Raw genomic sequence first — 25,442 nt, 5'->3', positions numbered from 1 at the left:
TTCTTTTGTTAGAATTGCACTTCTGAAAAAATTTGATAAGTACAACAAACAAAGTTTAAAAAGGGAAAATATAAAGCAAAATTAATAATAATATGACAAATCTTTGCATAATCGTTTTGAGCCATGATTCTGGGTTTAAAAGTCAATCAGCTGAATAAGTCAAATAACCACAAGGAATTAGGTGAGACCTCTTACAATCAAGTGGCCTGTTTTCTTATTTTGCATACATGTGTCTTAACTTTCCCGAGGAATTTATCCAGGTGCAACATGTAGTATTAGCAATAAACAGACCTTCTTCCACACGCAGATAGTAAAAGACCTTTAGCTGAAGCTCTGTTAAGTCACCAGCAGAAGGCACCAATTGTGAAATTTCAGTTACACCATTGCCCTGCCAAGTGAAGACGACAGGCAGTGGGGACTAAGAGTGTAATATGGAGTCCTGTCCCATCATCTTGGGGAAGCTGTTGACAGTATGAAACCAACTCCCCGTCCTGGTCTGCAGCGTCAATATCTCTGGTTATGGCACTGGGCAGTTTGCTGAACTTTCCTGGTGGCCCATATACCAGGTGTGACACTGGTTCCTTAAAATTCAGCTTAAAGCGAGGGCAGTGCCTGTGGCTCAAAGGAGTAGGGCACTGGCCCCATGTGCCAGAGGGGGCGGGTTCAAACCCAGCCCTGGCCAAAAACTGCAAAAAAAAAAAAAATTCAACTTATGGCGATTTAGGAACAGTTTCTGTTTTAGCTAATTCTATGGAAGAAAGTTGGGCAGGAGAAATCTAGAAGAATTCAGATTTTAGTGTATGTTTAGATAATAAGAACTTGAAAGCAGTGCATAGGAGCACAGTCTAAGAACAGTTGTGTAATAGTCTTTAAGGAACTTAACTTTTCCTCCCTACATTGACCACATGGGAATTGCAAATGGACTTTAGATTTTACTAAGGGCCTTAAGTTTCCTGGGCCTGCCAGGAAGTTACAATCTCTACTCGGTCACTGTGAGGCTGGGAACACTTGCACATTCCCCACCAGGTGGGTTTAGTCAAAGCCTGGACAATGTAAACAGTAATTCCAATTATATCTTGCTATAAAGAGAGAGCAGATGTTTATGGAACTTATAGAAATAACTATAAACTGGGTGGCACCTGTGGCTCAGTGAGTAGGGCGCTGGCCCCATATGCCGAGGGTGGCGGGTTCAAACCCAGCCCCGGCCAAACTGCAACCAAAAAATAGCCGGGCGTTGTGGCGGGCGCCTGTAGTCCCAGCTACTTGGGAGGCTGAGGCAGGAGAATCGCGTAAGCCCAAGAGTTAGAGGTTGCTGTGAGCCGTGTGATGCCACAGCACTCTACCCGAGGGTGGTACAGTGAGACTCTGTCTCTACAAAAAAAAAAAAAAAAAAAAAAGAAGAAAGAAATAACTATAAACTATGTCATAAAAAATAAGAATATTCACAAAAAGTTTCTGAAGTTTGCTGTAATCAAGTAGGGATAAAAAGCAAATGATACAGTCAAATGGAGGGACCCCCCAATCAAATGTTCCACCTAGGAAAGGTAAACAGGCCAACCTCCACCCTTCCGACCTTTAAAGCCCCATCTGCGAATTTCCTTTTCCAATTCACTCACCCTGACCGGGGAGGAAATAAAAGCCTATGTTGCCCACACAGACCCCGGATTCCGTTTTCCTTTCGTTTTGAGGAATGATTTAGGTCTTTGACCTCTCAGCAAATGCTTCAACTTTGTTCACAAAAGTATGTTTTACCAAATTGCCATAGACTATAGATAACTTAAGAGAGATAACTTAAAATTCGCTTAAGTGTGAAGAACAAAACATTTAGGTAAAGAACTGGCAATGTTTTAAATAAAAGTCATAAAAACATAATCACATATTTAATATACATTTGCTTGATCTTGATTAGCAGTTTCCTAAACTTTGTTTCATCAGAGTTCTAGAAATTTTTACATAGTCTATTGATCTTAAAGTCATCAGAAATCTGTGTTCAAGAGAACTTGTTAGAGTCCTTTTCATGAAAAGCAACTTTGGGCCATAGCTGATGAAAAGCGCTCTGTGAGAAAAATCGAAATAATAACTATGGATGACAAAAACTTAGAATCACCACGGTTAAAAATTTGATGAACGTTCACAACTGACAAGGAAATTTAGTTATTTTGATACATACAGAACCTTAAGATGAAACAGAATCATGACCAATAGTATCCTATCAGAACCAGTGGACTTCGTTTCCCGTGGTGTTTAAAATGCTTCAGGAACGTACCCATACAAATGTAAACTTAAACAGGATTTAACCCGAAGGCCAGAATGATGCCGATAGCATTAGATTTCTAAAAATTTATGTAATTTTCAAAATATTCATATCAATAACATACCCATAATATAACCGAAATTAGATTTAGTATCACTTTTTTTTTTTTTTTGTAGAGACAGAGTCTCACTGTACCGCCCTCGGGTAGAGTGCCGTGGCGTCACACGGCTCACAGCAACCTCCAACTCCTGGGCTTACGCGATTCTCCTGCCTCAGCCTCCCGAGCAGCTGGGACCACAGGCGCCCACCACAACGCCCGGCTACTTTTTTGGTGCAGTTTGGCTGGGGCTGGGTTTGAACCCGCCACCCTCGGCATATGGGGCCGGCGCCCTACTCACTGAGCCACAGGCGCCGCCCTAGTATCACTCTTTATGTGACAGTGTTTCCCACATAATTTACGAAAAAGGCTAATCATTTAATGTCTCTACAAGTTGGAAAATATGTTATTTGATGCTCTCTGGCGGCCAAACTGGGAAACCTCAAAATTAATTCTAGGTAAAAAGACTTCATTTAAGATTTTGATCCTAGGGCGGCGCCTGTGGCTCAGTGAGTAGGGCGCCGGCCCCATATGCTGAGGGTGGCGGGTTCAAGCCCAGCCCCGGCCAAACTGCAACAAAAAAATAGCCAGGCGTTGTGGCGGGCGCCTGTAGTCCCAGCTGCTCTGGAGGCTGAGGCAAGAGAATCATGTAAGCCCAAGAGCTAGAGGTTGCTGTGAGCCGTGTGACACCACAGCACTCTACCAAGGGCAGTAAAGTGAGACTTTGTCTCTACAAAAAAAAAAAAAAGATTTTGATCCTAGGGAAGTCTGCCAGAGAAGTCAAAAGGTTTAAAATACTTGATCAATACAGAATCACAGGTCATTGTGAAATAATATTGTTCATTTAACCAGCGTGATAATCAAAACACAGAAAGTTCCATGGATTTAAAAACTTTAACCCATTCAAAGCTATGTTAACCAGTTTGATGAAAGTATTTCAAATTGTATATAAAACCAGCACATTGTACTCCATTAATGTACATGGCTGTGATTTAATAAAAATTTTTAAAAACTCAGTTTTCCTAAGTAATCTGAAGCCTAGTAAAGAAAACAAAGGAAATTATCTCGGTGGGATGTAAATCCTTTGCTTTTGTTGTTTGTTTTCTTGGGCAGTTAGGGGAAGAGTGAAGAAAAATCTCTAACAGTGTGTCCTGCTCCGGAGGGAGGCTTGTTCACAACATCATTAGGAGTCCAGCCGAATGAAATGTACTTGAATTTGATCTGATGGGTGTCCAGGCTCTCAGTGTGCCCCAGTTACAGAGGAATATTAGCTCTGAAAGCTGGTGCCTCGGCCATGGGCACAGGTGGCTTAGAAACAGACGAAGATGTGAAGTTTTCTGGTTACACAGAACAACCAGACCATCAGGGAAAGCCCAGCATTTCTAACTTGAAGCAGAATCCAGTCCTGCTGGGGAAAAACACTGTTTTTCCAGGCCACCAGATAAACACTGCAGTGTCAGGTCATAGCAGTAGTATCAGAACCAGAGAAAAGAATTACTGGAGCTGATGAAAATGTTGATGAAATGAATCATCGTCCCAGGTCTTCTCAAGGGAAGAAAGAGCTGGTAGCAGTGATGACGGAGTGTGTAACGCAGCAAAGCTGAAGTTACCAATCTTGGCTTAAGAAACGAAAAAGAGTGGAAAAGACAGCGTTTGTAACATGAAGCTACGAGAATTAAACATACCTCAGGAAGGAAGGTGGCAGAAATAGAAACTGAAGATTGCTACTAAAAATTTTTTTAAATTAAAAATCAAAACCTCTAGTAATTTTATTAAGAGAAAATCAATCTTCCGAGAAGATGTCTGACTGTGCCTGTGACTCAGCAGCTAGGGTGCCAGCCACATATACCCAGGCTGGCGGGTTTGAGCCCGGCTGGGGCCTGCTAAACAATAATGACAACTGCAGCAAAAAAATAGCCAGGCGTTGTGGCAGGTGCCTATAGTCCCAGCTACTTGGGAGGCTGAGGCAAGAGACTCGCTTGAGCCCAAGAGTTTGAGGGTGCTGTGAGCTGTGACACCATAGCACTCTATGGAGGGCAACATAGTGAAACCCTGTCCCAAAACAAAATAAAACAAAACAAAAAATTCATTCTTTAGAAAAATATGAACAATTTCCTTTTAATGATGGCCCCTTTGGTCACACACAAAATCGCTTTCATGAACTAAACCTCTATGGAGCTTTGCTATCTGCCCAGGCGTCTATGACATACGATATTTAGACTTCCTGCTCTGCCCTGCACTTCCTCTGTTTATCATACCCAATCGTTTTGCTTTAGGACAAAAATACACTTTCATACCCATAAAGTTTTTCACATCTCTCTCCTACTTCACCAATTTCTTCTATAATGATTCCATTTTCTTCCTTCTAAATCCGTATTTTAAAACAATTTTCCGAAGTAGACAAAATTATTATTTTTTTAATAAAGAACACATTTTAATGCATTTAAAAATACAATTTCTCTTTTTAATCAAAAATACATCTTTTGTATATTTTATATGCAGAATTAAATGTATTAAAATTTTAACTATTAGTAACTTCAATTTTTAGCAAGTAATTTCAAACTGTCCCATGCCAATATTTTATACATGAGAACAGTTTTATAACTTTTACAAATGGGTTTCCCCGTAACATAACTTTTATGTGTATTAATAGACCCAAATATATTTAGTATTTCTATAAAATTTAAGAATCCAACAATAAACTTTTATTTATGTTCAGCAATTTTAGTTTTTATCTTACTTGGAAATGAGCCAAGCATTTAATGAATGTCTATTATTTAATTTAACATAACTTTAAGATTTCAAGTTAACATAAAATGTTCACTGTAGACATTTATCTTTTCACTTTTCCCTAATTTGTTTTTAGGGAACAATTTAGATTGCCTGTGAAAACTGAGATATTAGACAAAGTTAATCTTACAGTTATTTTTATTAACAATTTGTGTAGTCTGTGTCTATCAACTATTCACCTAAATAGGAACCTTAAAGTTGCGGCCCGAGTGGCTCATGCTGATAATACAAGACTCTGGGAGGCTGGGGCGAGAGGACCCCAGAGGAGTTTGAGAGCAACCTAAGCAAGAGGACACCTGTCTTTACTAAAAATAGAAAAACTAGGCGGGCATTGTGGTGGGTGCTTATCATCTCACTTACCGGGGAGGCTGAGGCAAGAGGATCACTTGAGCCTAAGAGTTTGAGGTTGCTGTGAGCTGCTAGAACACCCCTGCACTCTACCGGGGCAACAGAGACTCTGTCTCAAAAGAGAAAAAAAGAAAAAAAAAAAACTTAAATTTAAATCCATGAATATTTTTCTGCTAATTCAGAAGACATAGCTATTTGTATTAAACCTCTAGTATTAAATTAGTCTTACTTATCAAAGAGCTGCAAAAACAAAGATTGTCGGGCAGTGCCTGTGGCTCAGAGGAGTAGGGCACCGGCCCCATATGCCAGAGGTGGCAGGTTCAAACTCAGCCCTGGCCAAAAACCACAAAAGAAAACAAACAAACAAAGATTGTCTTCTTTTAGGCTTTGTCTACAGTTTTGTAACTATTGTGTTAAACACTGACGACAGGGTCAAACCCTGCCCTGGGGGGGGTGGACCTGCCTAAAGGAATCAACCTCTACCCTCTCCCACCAGAGTCCCCCCTAAGATAGGTGAATGCGTCGACCCCCTACCCTACCCCACCAGAGTCCCACCTGAGATAGATGAATGGGCCACATTTACCTGGCCTGGGAGTGCAAGTGTCTGCCACCACACACACCCTGTAAAGGCAGTGTCCCACTGCCACCTTCCCGACCTTTAACCCTCCCACCCGGTTCGCCGTTACCCACGTGTAGATTTCTTCCTGGTTGGAAATCTTACCCCACCTGTACCCAGGAGGAATAAAACCATTTTAATTGCACAAACTGGGCCTCCGTCCTTTCATCTCACACCTTGGAATAATCTTTCCTCTTTGGCTTCATAACCTTTCACTGATACCTTAAGACACCCAAGAGAGACAAATGCAAAATGGACCAGTGAACTCAGGTAAAAACATATGCCGACAATTCTGAAAACACTTCTTCCTTTATTTTACCAACAATTTTAAAATTTATTAAAGATTAATTTTCGCATGAACTAAAAGGCATTTGAGTTAATTACTATATAGTTTATATGAATACTCATTTATTTAAATCTCAACACACAGAGACTGCTTTATGAATATTTTGTAAATAAAGATACATTTAGCTATAATTTCCCAGTTTCCCTATGTATGGTGACTTTCGGGACCTGTTACACAGTAAACTTTACTTGTCCTGGTTGGTAATCTATTGAAAGCTGTGGATCGAAATTTTTGGGAAAGTAGTTTTATTATCAGATGAAGAGGGTCTGGCTGCCTGCCATCATCAGCCAATATACAGAGATGGGAACAGGGCCATTGAACTTTGTCAGAAGGCTGGGATTCTGGAAAACAGTGAGAGTCGAGAGTCTGTCCTTCCATTTCTGAAATTACAGCTTTATACATTTTAACCTGTTAACCCTTTGTTACGGTGCACGAGATGAGACCACCAGACAACTTGAATAAGCCGATAAGAGTCTTTTATTAAGACTGGCCAGCCTGACTGCCCCCTTGAGTCAGAGGAGCAGCGGTGACCAGCTTGGGGAGAGAGTTTTTATAGGGTAACCCATGCAGGTTAAAAAACAATACAACCGGTATGTACAGAAGCAAATTTATGGCACATACGGTTAATAACAGTTACTGGTCAACTAGTTTGCAAGAAAAAATATATATATATATTTTTTTTGTAGAGACAGAGTTTCACTTTATTGCCCTCCGTTGAGTGCCGTGGCGTCACACAGCTCACAGCAACCTCCAACTCCTGGGCTTAGGCGATTCTCCTGCCTCAGCCTCCCGAGTAGCTGGGACTACAGGCTCCCGCCACAACGCCCGGCTATTTTTTTTGTTGCAGTTTGGCAGGGGCTGGGTTTGAACCCGCCACCCTCCGTATATGGGGCCGGTGCCCTGCTCACTGAGCCACAGGCACCGCCCAAGAAAAATATTTTTTAGAACAATGGAGTCAGCAGGACTCCAAGGTGCCAGTTGCACCACCAAGAGGCCTCATCCTGTTTTCCTAATCTTTGCTCCCTTACCGCATCCTTCTTGTTTTACTTACCCCATTGTTGGTAAGGGGGAGGTATCAGTGCTGGTGGGCTGAGTCCCCCTTTTGCCCCCATCTCACCTTATCTTAAACAATAATCAGTATAATCCATGACCCAAAACAACATTCCAGTTCAAAAGTTAATCTCCTAAATCAATCCACCTAAACGACTCAAGAGAGGCATCTTTGGGGTGGGAGCTATATTTACAAAACAAGAAGAATGGGAGGCCGGGGTGAAGGTCAGGCAGGACCTAAACAGACCGACCACACCAGCTGAGTCATGTCTGCCCAGCCCGACAGACTCTATCTTATTCTCACTACATGGGCTTTCAGTGTGGTAATTTTTTTTAACCTCTTTTTTTTTTTATCATTTTTTTCCAGTTTCAAATGAATTTAGGATTAAATGTTGAATGTTTACATTTTAGCTTGGACTTGGGTAATTATGGAAGAAAAACAACCTCCCAGCGGCCTTGGATTTTCAGTAACTGCCTTTTGTTTGCCAGCCTTGTTTGCTTGACTAATTAATGCAGGACGAAAACATTTCAGCAGTTTTCTTTTCCGCTTTTTAGCTTTGGCCCCTGTGTGGCAGACAAAGCAATTTCGTGCCAAAGATACTTACAGTGTTGCTCTGAACTCAAGATTTTGACATGCTTTATCTGAGAGCTTAATTTTCATAAACATCTAGTTCTTTCCTTTTAGACTTTCAATCCTTTAATTAACTATTCCTGAGCAATTGTTAGTCAGGAAAACCCAAATTTACATTAAAAGGGATGACTCTTAGATCTAGATTATTGGGTTACCACGGAGCTGTTATTATTTATAAAGCCATTAATTTGAAAGCCCTTTAAAGCTTTTATTTTTTTTTTTTAATATCTTTGTTGGAATACTGTAAAGCAGCGAGTTCTATCTCAATACATGTACAAAAATCTGTAGGTTCAAAACAGGTAGGAAAGAAAATATAGGAAGATGGAGAACCTAGAAGACTCTGCAGGCCAACTCTTTAGTTACCAGGTTTTTGGTAAAGACTTTGAATAATGACCCTATGTGCTCTGAATTTTCCTTGATAAAATTTGCCCCTTAGTTTAAAAATGTGCAGGAGAATAGCTGGTGTCCCAGAAGACTCAGCATACCTATATGTTTCAGAATCCCATTTCTTTTCTTATCGATCTCTTGAGAGCAAAGAAAATCCTATAAATTGTCAGAGAATGTCAGCTTGGACCAGTGTTTGAGATGGGGGTGACCACCTCCATGGATTTTAATCAGCCATTCCGTGTACTCTATCTAAAATGTTTATTTTTGCTCTAGGAAGATTCTCAGAAACAAGCAAGGGAAAAGACCCAAATCATTTGCAGATGCCTATAAGCAGACCATAATCACAGCATTCACAAACATTTCAACTTAGACATGCAAATCAAACAAAATATGAAATAAGGTACACAGAACAGAGATGGCTCCAGCAGGAGACAAGCCTCATAGGCAGAACAGAATTCTGTAGACAGCACAGGACCTGGACCAGAAAGATGCTTTTCTTTATAGACAAAAGGACTTGCCAAAAAAGACAAAAAGCCTTTTATCAACCCAGGAGAAATGTAATATCCTTCACCAAGGCATCCTTATAAACAAACCAAATCCCAAATAATATATAAAAACCTCTATCCAAAAGAGGGAGGCTTGTCCCGAGAGAAGACACTCCAGGGAGCCAAGGAGTGTTGTGGAAGCAGGTAGCTCAACGAGCTGAAGTGAGGACTGTGCACCAGTTCCGAGAATCACCGATTTCTTCTGATGGTAGACAGGTCTTCAGATCCCACTTCTGGCACCAATTGTTTCAACCCAAATAACAAACAGAGAGGTTCTCGAAAAGAAATGATGTTTGTACAGGAATAGGACATTGCGATGGGAATGTTCTTGCAATAGTAATTGCATATGTGTGGAGATAGCAGAACACAAATGTTTTAAAAGGAAATAGGCAGGAGAGTTACATAATTGCATTGAGATAATTATCCTTGGCTACAAGAATCAATAGCAAGAGTGACACCAGCCACTCTTGGATAGGCAGTTGCTAGGAAGATGTCCTTAAACTCTGTAGAAGTATATTTTGTGTGATAACTTTTGTGCAAGGTACAATTTTTGTAGTCTTTTGTAATAGATTTGTTATCAAGCCTGCAAGCTTCAGAACCCTTCCTTCATAGTTTCTCCAGCTCCATTTGTCTTTTTTTCTTTCTTTTTTTTTTTTTTTTTGATACAGAGTCTCACTCTGTTGTTCTGGGTAGAATGGTGCTATGGCATCATCATTGTTCACAGCGACCTCAAACTCCTGGGCTCAAGCAATCCTTCTGCCTCAGCCTCCTGAGTCCTGGGACTACAGATGCCCACTGTAACACCTGGCTAGTTTTTTGTATTTTAGTAGAGATAGGGTCTCATTCTTGCTCAGGCTGATCTTAAACTCCTGAGCTCTGGCAATCCACTGACCTCAGTCTCCCAGAGTGCAAGGATTATAGCTGTGAGCCACTGTGCCCCACCTGTCGTTTTTTTTTTTTTTTACTTCCAGTGATTCCACTTTGATACTGACAACTTTGACAAGGTACAGCTGGCTCAGGGGTCCAGCTCAAGTACCCTTGAATGTGTTCACTTATCTGATCCATCAGTATGTGACCCAGTTCTGGGGCTGCTGTCCCCATGCAGATGGGGGTGCTGCCTCCCTGTGTGAGCTCAGGTGTCCAGGCCAGGCCTCTGCCATCCTCCACTGCCCACGAGTCCTTGTGTTACTGGACCTGAACACCCCAGAAGGAAGGAGAAAAGAGGGAGGGAGGGAAATTTTACCATGCCTTAAAGCATTATAGCGTTTTCAGTTTTAGAATCTGCAAAGCCTGCTCATATGGATGTCCATGTACGAAAATCCTTACAGAAGTTACAGCCAGGCGCCGTGGCTCATGCCTGTGATCCCGGCTCTCTGGGAGGCCAAGGCAGGTGGATTGCTTGAGCTCAGAGGTTCAAGACCAGCCTGAACAAGAGCGAGACCTTATCTCTACTAAAAATAGAAAATTTGAGGCAAGAGAATTGCTTGAGCCCATGAGTTGGAGGTTGCTGTGCGCTATGACACCACAGCACTCTACCCAGGGTGACAGCTTGAGACTCTGTCTCAGAAAAAATAAAAAAGAAAATAAAAAGAAGTTACAAACTGCAAGCAGTAATACCAAGGAGAGGAGGGTGATGTCATGTTCTAACAGCTTACACACAAGTAATTATGCCTCATCACCTGCGACAAGGGTCTGTGCAGCATGGGAAAGCCTGGTTTCTGGGTAGTTCATGAAGGAGACCCCTGGGGCACTTCCCTGCCAGGAGGCCTGCCGAGGTCTGGCTGATCACTGTCCACTCAGGTCTCAGAATTTGTATGGAGCAACTACATCCTTGGGGTGCTTAGAGGGTCCCCATCCTGCTGAGTTACAGAGGTGACTCTAGTTTCCTTTATCCTGTATTTTTGTGATGCCGTGACAACACTTTTTAAAAATAATTTGTTTCTGCATCTCCTGCTTTCTGTGCTGACTACAGCAGAGAGGAAGGGGCAACTCCATGGAATGCACCTGACCCCAGCAGGAAGGAAAAGGTCAGCCGGAAACTCTACGAAGTCGTGCTGAAGGCAGCTGAGCAGAACAGAGCCTGTCACCCAGAAGGGAAGGAAAGAGCTCAAAGACAAGGCTGACCAAACAGCCAGTGTTCCCTCTTGAAGAGCCAGGCAGGGGACGGATGTCCTTGAGCTGGAAGGAGAAACATCACATGGCTGCAAGTGTATTCGTGCTTCTGAGTGCTTGAAGGATGCCATGCAAAGGTGGATGCTGTGCAAAGGTGGATGCTGTGCAAAGGTGGATGGCGTGCAAATGTGGACGGCGTGCAAAGGTGGACGTTGTGCAAAAGTGGATGCTGTGCAAAGGTGGACGGCATGCAAAGGTGGACGCTGTGCAAAGGTGGATGGAGTGCAAAGGTAAATGGCATGCAAAGGTGGACAGTGTGCAAAGGTGGACAGTGTGCAAAGGTGGACGGCGTGCAAATGTGGACGGCATGCAAAGGTGGACAGCGTGCAATGGTGGACGGCATGCAAAGGTGGACACTGTGTGAAGGTGCAGTGAGTTTGCCCGAGTCCTGGCTAAGGCTGGATTGTATATTCTGCGCCCCACTTCCCTGGTGCCAGCACTTCTCTTCTCAGAGTTCACGTAGCAGCAGGCAGTGCTCCTTTTTAAAACCATCCCCCTCTCATCTTTGGCTTATTACAAAAATCTGCTTGAGTAGGAGACAAGGAAGCAGACTAGAGAAGGACTGTTCGGCACATGCTGGTTCTGCGTGTGTGCTGTCTGATGCTGGTTTCACCCCAGATGAGATGTCAGTGAGGAATCTCTCTGGCATGTGCAAGAGGCCCTACAAGTCCACAGCCAAATGGACACTCAGACTCAAGCCCCATCCTAGCCAGGGCCCTCCCCCACCCTACTGTCCCATCTTCCAAAACCTGGTTGGTGGGCCAAGGGTGGACACTAGTGACAGCCACCGGGATCTGTCCAGGTCCCTATTTACCTGGGGTCCTCGTGGGTCAGCTTCTCATCACTTTGCACTGAGGCCCTGCTGGGCAGAAGGCCAGAAGCAGAAGGAACCCCAGACACATGCAATGGCAGCTAAACTTGTTTCACAGAACAGCCACACTAATCAATAATAGTCATGACTATTTTTAAATTAATAATACTAAGTCAATTGCTCACTAGCATTTGAGAAAGATAGCTACACCATGTCCCAAAGCTGGGAAGGCAGTTCAGAGGGCAGAGGAGGAAGGATCAAGCGTCTCACCTTAGAATGGAGGACTGGACAGAGTGGGGCACTCAGAAAACAAGGGAATGAAAGTCTTTTTGAAAATCTTTCAGGTTATGAATAAAAAACTGTAGCTTAAGAAACATGGCCACCTCGATAGCACCAGCAAAATGAGAGAGATTAAATTAAGATATACTCAGAAAACCAGACATTAGGGTCCAGTCATCAACCTTCAAAGAAAAGCCTTCAGCTGATTTGCACCCAAGCACAGGGAGAGAAGGTGATACGGCGCTAAGGGATCTCATTCCACACCTTGGTCAGCAGAATGCCCACCCCATGCAGAGCCTGTCTGGGGGCACCAGAGCTGGGGTTCTTTCTCCGCCTCTGCTTCTGGAAACGGGCCCTTTTCAAGATCGGCAGCTTCATTTTCTTCTAGTGAGAGGCTCTGAGAGGCTGTCATCATGCCTCCCCATTCTCCTGTTATGGTTCCTCTAGCTCTGCTGCCCCGTGGGTCACTCCCTTCACAGCTGTCCAGCCCGGGTGCCCCTCCCGGATCCTGCACACACAGAGACTCTCCTGGCCACCTCCCCCTTCTTCCAAATCCTTCCTTACGCCCGCAACCCCCTTGGATTCTAACTCCATTGCTGTAATTTCCATTTTTATTATTGTAACTAACAAAGGAGCACACGTGTGCAGAGAGGAAGTGAAACTCAGTGGAAATCAAACCGGAGAGAGAGGGGAGAGGAGAGGAGGAGAGCAGAAACCTACCTAAGGGTTCAAGGAACACTATTGGTGCTCCACAGACCAGCTCCCGGGACACTTTGAGCTCCTTGAGTCTGTCCTTCCTGGGCTCTGGGTTTCATCATTCCTTGGTTTCGGAGCTGGAGAAATTCAGAGATGGTCCTCGGGCTGCGGAGTTTGGACCAAGGTAGTTGTTTTGCTGTTGATTCTGACGGTAATACTCACACTTCGGTGGAGGAAATGGGAGCTCTGGGAAAGGAAGCCACCTGTGCAGGTCCCATGGTGAGGTGATGGGGCCAGAGTGTGCACTTTCTGGTCTTTTTACTTGTGCGCTCTTCTGTCCCCTGTGCTGACCGCATCCCTATCTGCACGCTCTGGCCCTTTACCTGCTGAGAGATCTGCTCAGTGGGTCCCTGTCCTCCTGTCCTCCTGACCCTTGCGTTTATCTTGTGAGTAGTCTGCACCACTCTGCTCCTGCTTGGATCTGGCTCTGTCGAATCTTGTTTTTTATTTTTAATCTTGCTTTTTTTTTTTTTTTAATCCTTGGAAAAGTCTTCCCCAAGACTACGCAGTGATGTCTGTTTCCTCAAAAGCACTGTAGGTTTGGACCATGCTTATGTTTAACCTGGTCCTGGGGCAGCCTGTGCGGGGTAGCATTTCCTGACCTGCAATTGCCACCTCCCCTCTCAGAGCATTTAGCTTGATGACAACAGCTAAATCACAACCAATAACATAAGTACAAACAAGTCTATAATTTACCCAATTACTGACTTCTCAATTTTTTAAAGTAATTTTTGGACAGATGGTTCATTAAAATATAGTAGAAAACACCAAAAGTGTTATAGACACAAATGAGATGTATGAATAATGCTTAGATTTCATGTTTTTCAAAAAGACTACCTCCTCCCCATTGTTCCTGAGCAAAAGGCAAAGGGAGGTTTTATAAATACTCCTGCACTGGTGAAGATGTAGATGTGTCCATCTACTTCAAATTTTATATTATGTAAGGTATTAAAAAGTGATGGTTGCAAACCTTTACTGTTACTCCAGGAAATTAATGGCAGTCTTTAAATGTTATGTCAGCGCCCTTATTAGTTTGTTCCTTTGAAATTTATTCAATTTTTTATGCTTATAAAATCATTCCTCGACCAACTCAGGTAAATACTCACCTGTATTTTTTTCTTGTTATTCTGATTTTATATTTTTATAAGAAAGAGTTAACTTATTCCTAACTAGTATATCCTTATTGTTAACTACTTGTGTGTTTGCAAAGTGAGACTTTATTCTAATTTTGTCCCAGATGGCCAGTTTCCCCCACGGCAGTCGTTAATGATGTGTCACTTTGTAATTGGTGTTCAGCACATCTCTGTCATCTTTAAATCCCTCTGTATGTGCTTCAGTGACTCGCTGAGTTTTCTGGTCATTGATTATGTGTGGGTATTTGTAGTATGTCCTCCCTGCTCTCTTCAGTATGCCTTTAAAGTGTGTGTTGTATGTAACACGGCAGAGATTGTTCCTGTTTTTATTATTTTTGTCTTTTCTACATAAGCAGAATGGCTTTTGCTTATTTTCTTAAGTTACAAATCACAATTGGATTTTGATTGTGGTCATAGTAAAATTAAAATTAAGTTTTAGTAGAATACACGTTTAAAATTTTGTTATTATAGCCAGGAACATGCTGTATTGCTTAACTTATTTAGGTTAAGAAATCAATTGTTTAATACTCCCAAATCTGCTTTCATAGCAATAGGCCAAAATGGAAAGTTTGTTTGAATCAGGAAGATCTTTCAGGTCACTTTTATATATGTAAGACAGCAGGTATTATTCATTTTTTCTATTTTTAAGATAAGCCCTGCAATAAAAATATTTTATTGTTGTGTATAACAAAGGGCATAAAAATGCTCACTGCCCTTTGCTGAGCAAGTTCAGAGCAAAAGCTTCATGCACAGACCTGTTAATTGCAGCAATAGTCTTGTAAATTAAGGTATATCCACACAATAGAATTCTACATAGAAATTTAAAGTGACTTCTATGTTTTAAGAAATGGAAAACCTTTTTAGGGTGATGTGCTTACCAGAAAGGGCCGCTCTCGTGGGCACTCCTTCCCCACACTTCTTCCTTCCTTCATTGCGCTGGCTGTGCACTGTCAGCCGCACCCTCTACACAGACCAGGTGTTCCCCTCCCTGTGCTGCTACAGCTAACGTCCTACTCCCGCCTGTGTCCTGGATCCACCTTCCCTGACCATCCCTAGGACACACTGTCCAGTACTTATATCTTACCATTGTTCCCCTCCTGCTAATATGGAAGCTGGGCAGGGACTTTTGTCTGCTTTCTTCAGACTTTTATACCCAGACCATGTGTAAGAGAAGCCGGGCAGTGAACAAACTGGGATGAAAGGGGACATAGGAAAGTCATACACGCTGTGGGCTGCTGGCTGCCGAGACAGAGGGGCGGTCTGGCTCAGTGATCAGCTCCCTGCAGAGCGTGGTGTTGTCCAATTTGGTGGTTTGTCTCTTAGGTTTGGGGAGAGGGGGTGGTGGAGGGAAGACCACGGTTCCCCAGGTCCTGGCACTCACGTGCACCTCTTGGGCCAGGCTTGGCTCCCACCCTCCCTCAAGCCCAACCTCAGAAGGGGACCCGCCTGGACTGACCTGGGGGACCTCCTGCTTTGCTCCAGCCACCCCCAAATCTGGTCTGCCAGATAATCCATGACACACGATTTAGAGACCAAAAATCTCACAGTATTTTCATATCACTCACCTCTTGCTTTTCAAATGTTCATCCAGAAAATATTTCATAAGAAAGAGCAGAGATTCATGTTGAGAGGGATCAGCATCTGACAGTGCAGAGAAAACTCCAGAAGCTCCAATCAGAACGTCTATTTTTACTGAAGAAGAGGAAGAACATCTTCTCAGCTGACAAGAGTGCCCCTAAAAGGCTGCGGTAATCAGCTGTGGGAAGAAAGGCATTCAAAGCACGAGTCTGCTTTTAAAGAAAATCAAGCCAGATTTAAAAATAAAAAGCTGGATGAAAGAAATCAGAAGGCTATTTGGCTTGTTTGAAATAGCAGAGACTTCAGTGTTTTTATGTGGAAGGGTTCCGGGTCTATGAAAACGCGTGAAGCTGCTGAGTCTGCGGTGGGGGCGGCAGCTTCCTGCTGCAGGGCCACCTGCCAGGCACAGCCGCAGGAGGTGAGATGCTGAGTTCAACAATCACATCGATTTTAACTGCTTTTTGGATACTCCATCATAGGGATTAAAGATAAGAGCTAGAAAGGAGTAGGAAAAGTGATTTTCCTTCATTGGAGGGTGTTCAGGCTTGCCCAGCTCCACCTGTAATTTTATTATACAAGGATCCCGCAGGTCTGACTGCTGGAATCTCTCGTCCCAGGAACAGCCGAGCTGCAGTTGTCCACTAGGAGGAAGGCCTGGCTCACTTTACTTCCTTGTAGGTAGAACACTCAGCCCATAAATACAGGTATGGGAACCACCTGACACGGGAACTATCAATTTCTTTTCTTAAGTTAATCCTGAGAGCAGTCCCAGCTATCCCCGACTCCTGTGGAAGATTATGAGGTTTCCCTGGCCAAGTTTTGCGATGACAGGATAGCACTGGGCACACACCTTTCACAGGCTGTCCTGTCTCCCTGACCCCGCAGGCCTCATGGCAGAGGACCCAGCTGCAGGGATGGTGGAACCAGGGGTGAGTTGGAGCAGGTGGGACTTGCTGCGGGCAGACAGATGCCTGCTGGGGCGGGGCCTGACACGGCCTCCCTTGGTGTGCAGAAGGGGTCCTTTGGGACCTTGTTAGGGAACCAGACACTTCTTTATCCAAAACTTCCTCTGTGAGAAATGCAATCAGGTTAACTAATTTCTGGGAGAAAAAAAAGTATTAAAAAAAAGAAAGGGTTCTTTTTAACAAGTAGTATATTCTTACAAGAGATTTATCTCACTTCATTCCCTAAATTAATCTGAGATTTTGAAGTTAGATTGAACTATTGTCAAGAAATAGCCTAGTAATATTAAAGAGATATTTAAAGAGTCCTGCTATGATAATTTCTTTTCTAGTTCTTGTTAACATATTCAATATTCATCTTACAGAATTTTCATTTGATACTAGAATAAAAAATCACTTTTCTACCCTGTCACACTTGGACGAAATCAATAATCAACGCCTCTGCATTGAGAATTGGATTCCTTTGGGCCCTATTTTCTATTCTATGCAGGGCTTGGAAGGCTCCCATCCTGGCAAAGCCTCAACTGTTCCTTTATTTGGCAGAAACTTGTCTAAAGGCTAAAGGTGAAGCCAGCCCCCTATCCAGCCCAGTGAGGAGGCAGAAACACACGAGAGTCCTCCCAACCAAGACACCTACCATGACAGCAGACGAGTTTTTCAGGAAATCAGGGGTTACCCTAACATATATATATAAACACTCACACATATGTAATTTTGCTAATTCCTTTAAAAATTTCCTCACCAATTAATCAGTTGTCACTTATGAGCACTTAACGTGTGTTCAGCTCGCACTGGTGCTTTGCTGAACGCAGAATAGCTTGTCTTCAGGGATTATCAACACTTTGCTTTATGTCAGTAAATCTGAACACAGCTCAGGGAGAGCCACAACCCAGCCGCCCGCCTGCCGCTGACATGCCACGATCTCCGAGGACAGCAGAGTATGAGCCTGTTGTTGGTGGCAGTCTTTTAGTTTTGCTGCTTTATTATCTTAAGGGTTGACTTTCCATGATTTTGCTTTGCATAATTCTTTATATATCTCAAAAATGGATGCAGACATAGTCATTCACATCATTTTTACTGTTCCAGTCATTCCTGAAGCTAGATAGACACTTCATGAAAAAAAAAGTGTGTTTTCTTATGTAGCCATGTGTCAAGGTTAGATGGCCCATTGTATTCTTACATTTTCCGGACTAGAGGGCGGCGCCTGTGGCTCAAAGGGGTAGGGTGCCGGCCCCATATGCCGGAAGTGGCAGGTTCAAACCCAGCCCCGCCAAATACTACAAAAAAAAAAAAAAATTCTCCAACATTTTCCAGACTAGGTAAGCAAACACTAAGCCCTTTTTATAAAGACAGGAAAAAAAAAAAAAAAACACATATAGAAATAAAAGTCAACAGCCTGAAAAAACCAGCCCAAGCGAACAAAAGATCTAGACCTGGGTTGTGGGACCTGGAATTTGGACACGTTCTTGCGATAGGAAATACATGTTTCATGTTGGAAATTCTGTTTTCAATTTCTTCTCTCAAGATGCCTAATTCAACTGTGGCATTGAGTAACAGGCCACTCTCAAACATCTTTTATTAAAAAGAATTTCATACCACTATGCTTATTACTCCATAACTGTGAATGTTATAGTGAACTTCAGATGCTTTCACCAGGAGTAGGTATTTGATTCTACAGATGATGGAAGATTCCTATAAATGCTGTGTTTTAGTGATTATTTATAATTTGAGAAAGAAACTCCTGCAGTTCTGAGAATTTACCAAGTCCCACCCGCACGTATGTTTAATCTCTACTGTAAACACCAACTGCTGTGCAGAGCTGTTCCAATTCCCTCCCGAAGTCTGGTGAGTGCGGAGCCGCTTCCCAGACTCACACTTCACACCCTTGTCATGTTCACGGGTTTGCTTCTTGGCCTGGTCCATTCTCAGCCTGCTACCTCATGACTCTTTTCTTCCTAATGAAGAGCCATGTCCATGATCAGCATGCAGCTCGCAGGTGAGAAAAAGCCTGCCTGCACTTCTCCAGGCGGCTGCTCTGTTTCAGCAGCTTCTATAGAAGTATAATGATGTTTTTAAAAAAAGAACTTCTCCATATTTCAATCATGGACATCAACATGCGTGTTTTTGTGAGTGGGTTCAATAGAGAATACTTAAAAAAAAAAAAGTCTAGACGTACGTTTCTTTTGCTTTAGCAATCTTGCTTACAGGCTGTGTTTGCCTTGTGAGTCCCATCAGGGGCACCCCATGGGACCCTCAGCAGTCCCAGTGAGGGCATCCGGTGTGGACGCTGCTAAGTCCCAGTGAGGGCATCAGGTGTGGACGCTGCTGAGTCCTGGCAACAGCGCCAGGTGTGGCGCTGCTGAGTTCCATCATGGGTGCCCAGGGTAGACGCTGCTGAGTCCCCTCAGGGGTGCCCAGTGAGGACGCTGCTGAGTCCCAGTGAGGGCATCAGGTGTGGACGCTGCTGAGTCCTGGCAACAGTGCCAGGTGTGGACGCTGCTGAGTCCTGGCAACAGCGCCAGGTGTGGACGCTGCTGAGTTCCATCATGGGTGCCCAGGGTAGACGCTGCTGAGTTCCATCAGGGGTGCCCACTGAGGACGCTGCTGAGTTCCATCATGGGTGCCCACTGAGGACGCTGCTGAGTCCCATCACGGGTGACCACTGAGGACGCTGCTGAATCCCATCATGGGTGACCACTGAGGACGCTGCTGAGTCCCAGCAACAGCACCAGGGGAGGATGCTGCTGAGTCTGGTGGGGGCTGCGGGGGGGGATGCTGAATTCCATCTTAAAGATGAGGCTTGGCTGGGGGAAATGGCAGATGCAGTCTTCCACATTATGGTGTGTTGTTTGAAATGCTGTATGATTAGACTTGTGGAAGCTGAAATAAATTTTAGACTAAATATGTCTGGCTTGAGGCTAAATTAACACATCCCAAGGAGCAGCTTCATCGGTGATCACTGCAGTGTGCTGCACAGTGGGGAATACTTTGGCCTCACCGTCTCTGCAGGACCAGCGAGGTGGCAGGGCTCTCACCCAGGAAGGCTGTGAAATGCTATGCAGTTTTTTTTTTTTTTTTTTTTTAAATAAGATCGAGTTAACTTCTGGGAAATGTTATATGTATGTGTAGCAAATGAGAAGAGGGGAATAAAGGGGTGCGGGTGTTGTCACTTACACTTCTCTCTGCCTTGTACGTGTATGTTCTTTCTTAAGTGTGGGGTTCATGAAACTGAAACCAGTAAGCATTTGTCCAGCTGCATTTATGCCCCAGACCCTCGAAGCCTCCACCACGTGTACAAAGATTGGGAGTGTCCCAAGAATGCAGGCAGGCTGGGTCACAGTGACTCTTCTTACCAGTGGGAGGACCGTAATCAAGAGCTCCTTTAAAATTTTCTCCTAGCTCGTAATGTACTTCTCATAACACTGAGAGGCTGTTTACTCTGCACACGGCCTCTTTTCTTCCTTGTGAATAATTTCTCTTGACAACAAGCTGCTGTTGTGCGTCAGCATGTCACGACTCTGCTGTTGGAAATGGGGCTCTGAGCATATTCTTAACGGGCTATTAGGGATCCCAGTCACTAAACAGAGGCTGGTGGTGGATAGAGCAGTTTTTGTAACACTCTGTAAGCTTCTTGGAAGTTCAGTAGTTCCCAGCTAAAACCATGTCCTCTGTGCCATGGCTGATCCTGGTGGAGCAGAAATGCCAAAGCAGATCTTTATGCAAAAAGCTTTATCCTGGAGTTCTGACTCCTGTCCCTGCACCATGTAGCCTAGAGTGCCTCTTGATTTACTGTGATATGTAGTATCTTCTCTCCACCCCCCAGGGAGTGTGTCCCTCTATTCTGAGGCTGCCCTAACAAATTAACAAAGTACCACAAACCCAGTGGCCTATACAATAGAAATGTACTGTCTCACAATTCTGGAGGGCTGCACTCCCTCTGAGGGCACCAGGGAAGGATCTGTCCCAGGCCCGGTTTTTGGGCTGTGACACCAAAACCCCAAACTCTCCATGTTCTCCTTGTGTGTGTGTCCAAATTCCCCTTTCCACGAGGGCACCTGCTGTGACGGAGCAGGGCTGAAAACTCCCCCAACCCCCGCAGTCTGGCCTCATCTGAACTGATTACATCTGTAGTGACTTAAGTTAGGTTACATCCTGAGGCAGTGGGGTTCAGGACCTCAGCATATGAATTTGGGGAGCAGAGGAGCACAGGCCAGCACATAAGAAGGGATGATATTTAAATAAATTTGATTTGCAGGGGTTTTTTGGTGAATTTTTTGAAACTCTGGAGAGTGAAAATACCAAGGCTGGTTACCACTCCACTAGGAACTAATAGCTCTTTTCATTTTACCAAATCCTTTGTATTAATACATCTCAACTTGCAAAATGGAACAGCCCAGGATAAACCATTTGGGTCTTTAGAAAGTGTCTGTCCATGCAGGGTGGAGGGCAAGTGTCTCACTGTGAGGAAACCAAGGTTTGCTGGGCCCTTCTCTCAGACAGTGAAGCACATTTTGCTGCTGTAATTTTGAGACCCGAAGTAGCCACTCTTCTCTCCATTACAAAGGTGGGAAAACGGAGCTGCAGAGACAGCTGTTGGTAGCAGAAGGTGGTAGGGGTCCAGATGCCCCAGTGCCCATTCTGTCCTGGGAAAGATTCAGCTTTTCTGTGGAAGTCCACAGGGAGAATGTGCTCTTTTCCCATCCTGTCCTTCTCTTCTCTTTTCTCCCTTGCTATGAGAAAGAGACACTTGTCTTTTTTGGAGCATGGAGTCATAGCTCACAGCAACCTTGAACTCTTGGGCTCAACTGATCCTCTGGCTTCAGCTTCCCAAATATCTGAGATTTCAGGCACCTGCTACAATTCCAAGGCTGGGCTATTTTTTTAGAGAGAGGGTTTTGCTCTTGCTCAGGCTGGTCTGGAACTCCTGAGCTCAAACAATCCACCCACCTTGGCCTCCCAGAGTGCTAGGATTACCTGTGTGAGCCACTACACCCTGCCTGAAAAGAGACACTTTTTTTAAGACTTAAGGGCCACAACAATGTCCCATTTTCAATGATGCATGAGAGTAGTTTTCACTGGGGCTAAGTTTCAAGGAGCTTGATGCCAACTCATCCATCTCATTTCACAGTGAATTTGTGATTTGGGACTCTTGAAATAGTGCCCATTGCTTTTAGCCTGCAGGGTTGGGTTCATTAAAGACCCATTTTCAAACAGATGCTTCAACTGCTCTTTCTTCTTGGAACTGATGTTTGGAGATAGGCTTCTTAGAAATCTATTTTTTTAGGTGTTATTTTCATTGAAAAAAATTGTTCAAGTTTTCCTGAAATTCATTTGAACATTTTTATTATTATATACTTAATTTCTTTGGTTCTTTACTGGAATCTTTATCTTCTTAGGTATTTAGATATAATCATTATTTCCTTTGAGAAAAAAAATTGTCGCTTTTTCCCTCTGATTGTTTGTCTTCTTAAATGCAAGCTTCATAAGTGGTGCTAATGTTTTCCTGGATCAATATCTCTCTTGGGAAATTTGTGTTTTGTTTTTTGGCTCCCAAGGGGGTCTGTTTCAGGTCCCTCTCCCACGCAGCATTCCTGGATAAAGAGCACGCTGGCTGCATCTTGGCAGGCATCACCGTGGATGTTTACAAAATTGATGGAAAGATAATTCACAAAAGTGGTACTTTGCTTGTGGATGGCCTCTCAGGTGTTTTAAAAGGCAGCAATGCAGAGTGAGGTACACGAGAAAATTCGAATCCAGGGTCCCCGGTCACTTGAAATCCTGTCCCCTCTCTGGTGACCACTTTCTGTTTCTCCAGGTGCCACTGAATCACCTATAAAATGCCTGAATCATTAGCATACCATCTGCACAGTTTCTAGAATGGGTCTTAGGAACTGTGTTTCCAGCAATTCCTGAGACTCTTCACATACTAGCCGTCTGTGTCAGGGGCAGTGTCCAGGTGACCAGGCCTCCAGGAGCAGGGGTCCTCACTCCTTCTCAGCGACAAAGTCCCCCCCCTCAAGTGGAAGGACCAGTATTCCCTTCAGTCTGCCCTGTGTCAGAGCACCTGCGGGCGTTCCAGAAGTCAGGGGCTGTGTAAACACGCTGCCAAGAACCGTTTCACCTCTTCTCCTGCTGCCTTTGGGAGTCTCTTGCTTTCAGCCCATCAAAGATTCCTGACATCTTTTAGCAGTGCCGTATAAGAATGATTCCCCAGCTTCATTACAGAAAACCACTTCATTTTGTCTGTTCACCGGTGACCTTTCACAGTATGCTGAAAATCACCTCAGGTTAAACACCCTGGAAGCCCTCACTCTGCTGTCAGTCAGGGAATGTCCAACTGGAAGATGAACAATATTGCTATTATTTTTATTTGGAATAGAATTAATTTTAAAGGTTCTTACTGGCCTTGTTTCATAGAAAGATAAAGTGACTATTATAAATTAACACTAAGCACAGAGCCCCTCTGTTAACTTTGGACTCTATTTTGGTATGAAATTTAAAGTAGCTGGATTTTTTTTCCCCTAAGGAATTGGATTTCTCAGTGATATTATAAATAAGAAAAAGACAAGGCGCTGATAATGTTTTAGAAAAAGGAGGCCATTTTTTATGTGTTTTGCTCCAACATAAAGGAGTTTGTTACAGAAAATAAATATATTTACTCCTGAAGCAATATTGAACATTGAATTTAAGACTATTCCCTAAAAGAAGGAACCAAGAAGCTTTTGGAGCAGCGCTTAGAAGTATGGAGAGACGGAGTATTTTCACGTGCATGCGTCTGTTATCCTGAGACAGGAATGGGGTAAGGAAGGAGAGAAAAGTGAGCCCTCTCGCGCCCCCCAGGGAAGGAAACAGAAGGATTTTCCCCAGAACACTGCTCCTTGGCGCTGCCTCTCCTGAGACGCTGGGCTCCCCTCCCCTCGGAGCCCCCGTCTCAGGTTCTGTCCCCTCGGGAAGGGACTGCGGAGCCGCGTCGCCTGGAACCCGCATAAGGTGCCCGACGCACAGTCCTGACCTCCGCGGGGATTCAAGTTTCCAGAGCTCACTTGGTTTCATTCTCCCGCCTGCTGAGGACGCTGTGGCGGGAGCTCGGTCTCCTGCTCGCGCGGGAGCAGCAGGTGCCCGGCCCGGCCCCGCCCCCTCCAGGGGTCGCCTCCCCTTCTCCGGCGTGTGGTCCCCGCGCTCCGCTGCTGGTGGGGGGCTTCGGGGGCTGGTCCGCCACCGTGCGGGGCCTCTTAAATGTTCCCGCTTCGGCGGCCCTGCCGCACCTGGCTTCCTGCCTCGTCCCCCGGGTTCCGGCGGCTCGAGGTGGCGCGCGCGGTCTCGGAGGAGCAGGCGGGAGAGGCGGGCAGGGGGGGCGCGGTGCAGGGCGGCGAGGGGAGAACCTGCCGCGCAGCCCCTCCGGCTCCCCCCTTCCCCGCGGTTGCTATGCAGTTTCTATGGCAGCGGCATCCTCAGACTCAACTTTCACCCCTCATTTAGAGCCAATTAAGGTAAAATAGTGAGGGGGAAGGGCAGAGAGCGGCGCTGGCAGGGAGGGAGAGAGGCAGGAAACCCAATTCGATGCTGCCAGGGAAGCGTTGACTCGGCCAAAGTCGCCGCAGTTGCGTCTCCTGCTTCCCGCTCCCGCCCGAGGCCAGCAGCTCCTCAGAGTCCGGGTGGCCAAGGAGGGGCCCGCGGGGCAGCCGCCGGCACCGCGCACCGAGCACCGCGCACCGAGCATCGAGCACCGCGCACCGAGCACCCCGCACCGCGCCCCGAGCCCCGAGCACCGCGCCCCCGCCCGGCCTGCCCTGCACTCCCAGCTCTGCCTCCGGGGCGTCTGGCGTTCTGTCTGGCCACCTCCAGCTCTGCTTCGTGCCTCTATTTATTCTCTATCAATACTTGATCAGAGGAAAAGGAAAGTTTTTAAAAATGCCGATTGCACAGTTGCTGGAACTATGGAAAAAGATAGAGGTGGAGCCTATGGAAATAGAGGTGAGTATAGAAAAGAATGTACTTTTTCACGGTATCCTGAAAAATGTTAACTCCGAATGCATTCATATTTACTGAATAGCTACTATGTGACACAGCCTTGGATGTCTCCTGTGCATGGACGCCTGCGTGCTGTGTGGAGGCTTATAAATAAACAGAAACGTGTGTGTGTGGTGGAAGTGTATTAATGGCAGTGACTAGAAGAAAAAAAATGTTGCTCTTAAGCCAAACTCCAGGATGCTTCTTGCAGTGTGTGTATCTTCAACTATTCACATGTTTCAAACTAACCTGCATCAGTTTGATTTTCCTTCAACAAGTGGCTTTAAATTGTAAGACCTCCATTGGCTGCAGGGAAGGATGAAACCAGGAGGAAAATAAAGGATGAATTCTCTTGTAGGAACATAAGTCATAAGGACAATGCAATCTTAAAAGATGTATGCTCAGATATAGAGGTGCGATTTCAGATAAAGAAATAATGAAATGAAGGCATCCCTGGCCCATCCCCAGGGCTGGCTCCCGCCTGGGGACGTTGCTAATGCCTGTCATTACATGCCTCCCCAGGGACACAGAGCCTGGATGATAGATTATCAACATACGATTTTTCTAGAAAAGAAATTTTTCTATGCTTTCGTCCTTCTAGAAGCAGCATAAGGAAGTTAATAACAGCTAATACATTATTATTCCTGTTCTGTCTTTATAGCAACTGGAATTGCTTT

The 25,442-nt window shown here is 44.6% G+C and overlaps 1 protein-coding gene across 1 annotated transcript in view; it reads left to right on the top strand.

Moving 5' to 3' along the window:
- Positions 1 to 24,343: 24,343 nt before the first annotated feature.
- RPS6KA2 (ribosomal protein S6 kinase A2) overlaps positions 24,344 to 25,442 on the top strand; it is a 344,820-nt gene continuing 343,721 nt past the window's right edge. Inside the window, exon 1 of the mRNA XM_053592911.1 lies at positions 24,344 to 24,729. Coding sequence (XP_053448886.1) covers positions 24,667 to 24,729 — 63 coding nt within the window. The 5' untranslated portion in view covers positions 24,344 to 24,666. The remainder of the gene's footprint in view (positions 24,730 to 25,442) is intronic.

Source organism: Nycticebus coucang, chromosome 5, assembly GCF_027406575.1.
Source record: "Nycticebus coucang isolate mNycCou1 chromosome 5, mNycCou1.pri, whole genome shotgun sequence".
Taxonomy (NCBI): domain Eukaryota; kingdom Metazoa; phylum Chordata; class Mammalia; order Primates; family Lorisidae; genus Nycticebus; species Nycticebus coucang.
Note: the sequence above shows the minus strand (reverse complement) of the source record. Positions and strands in the feature narration are given on the sequence as shown.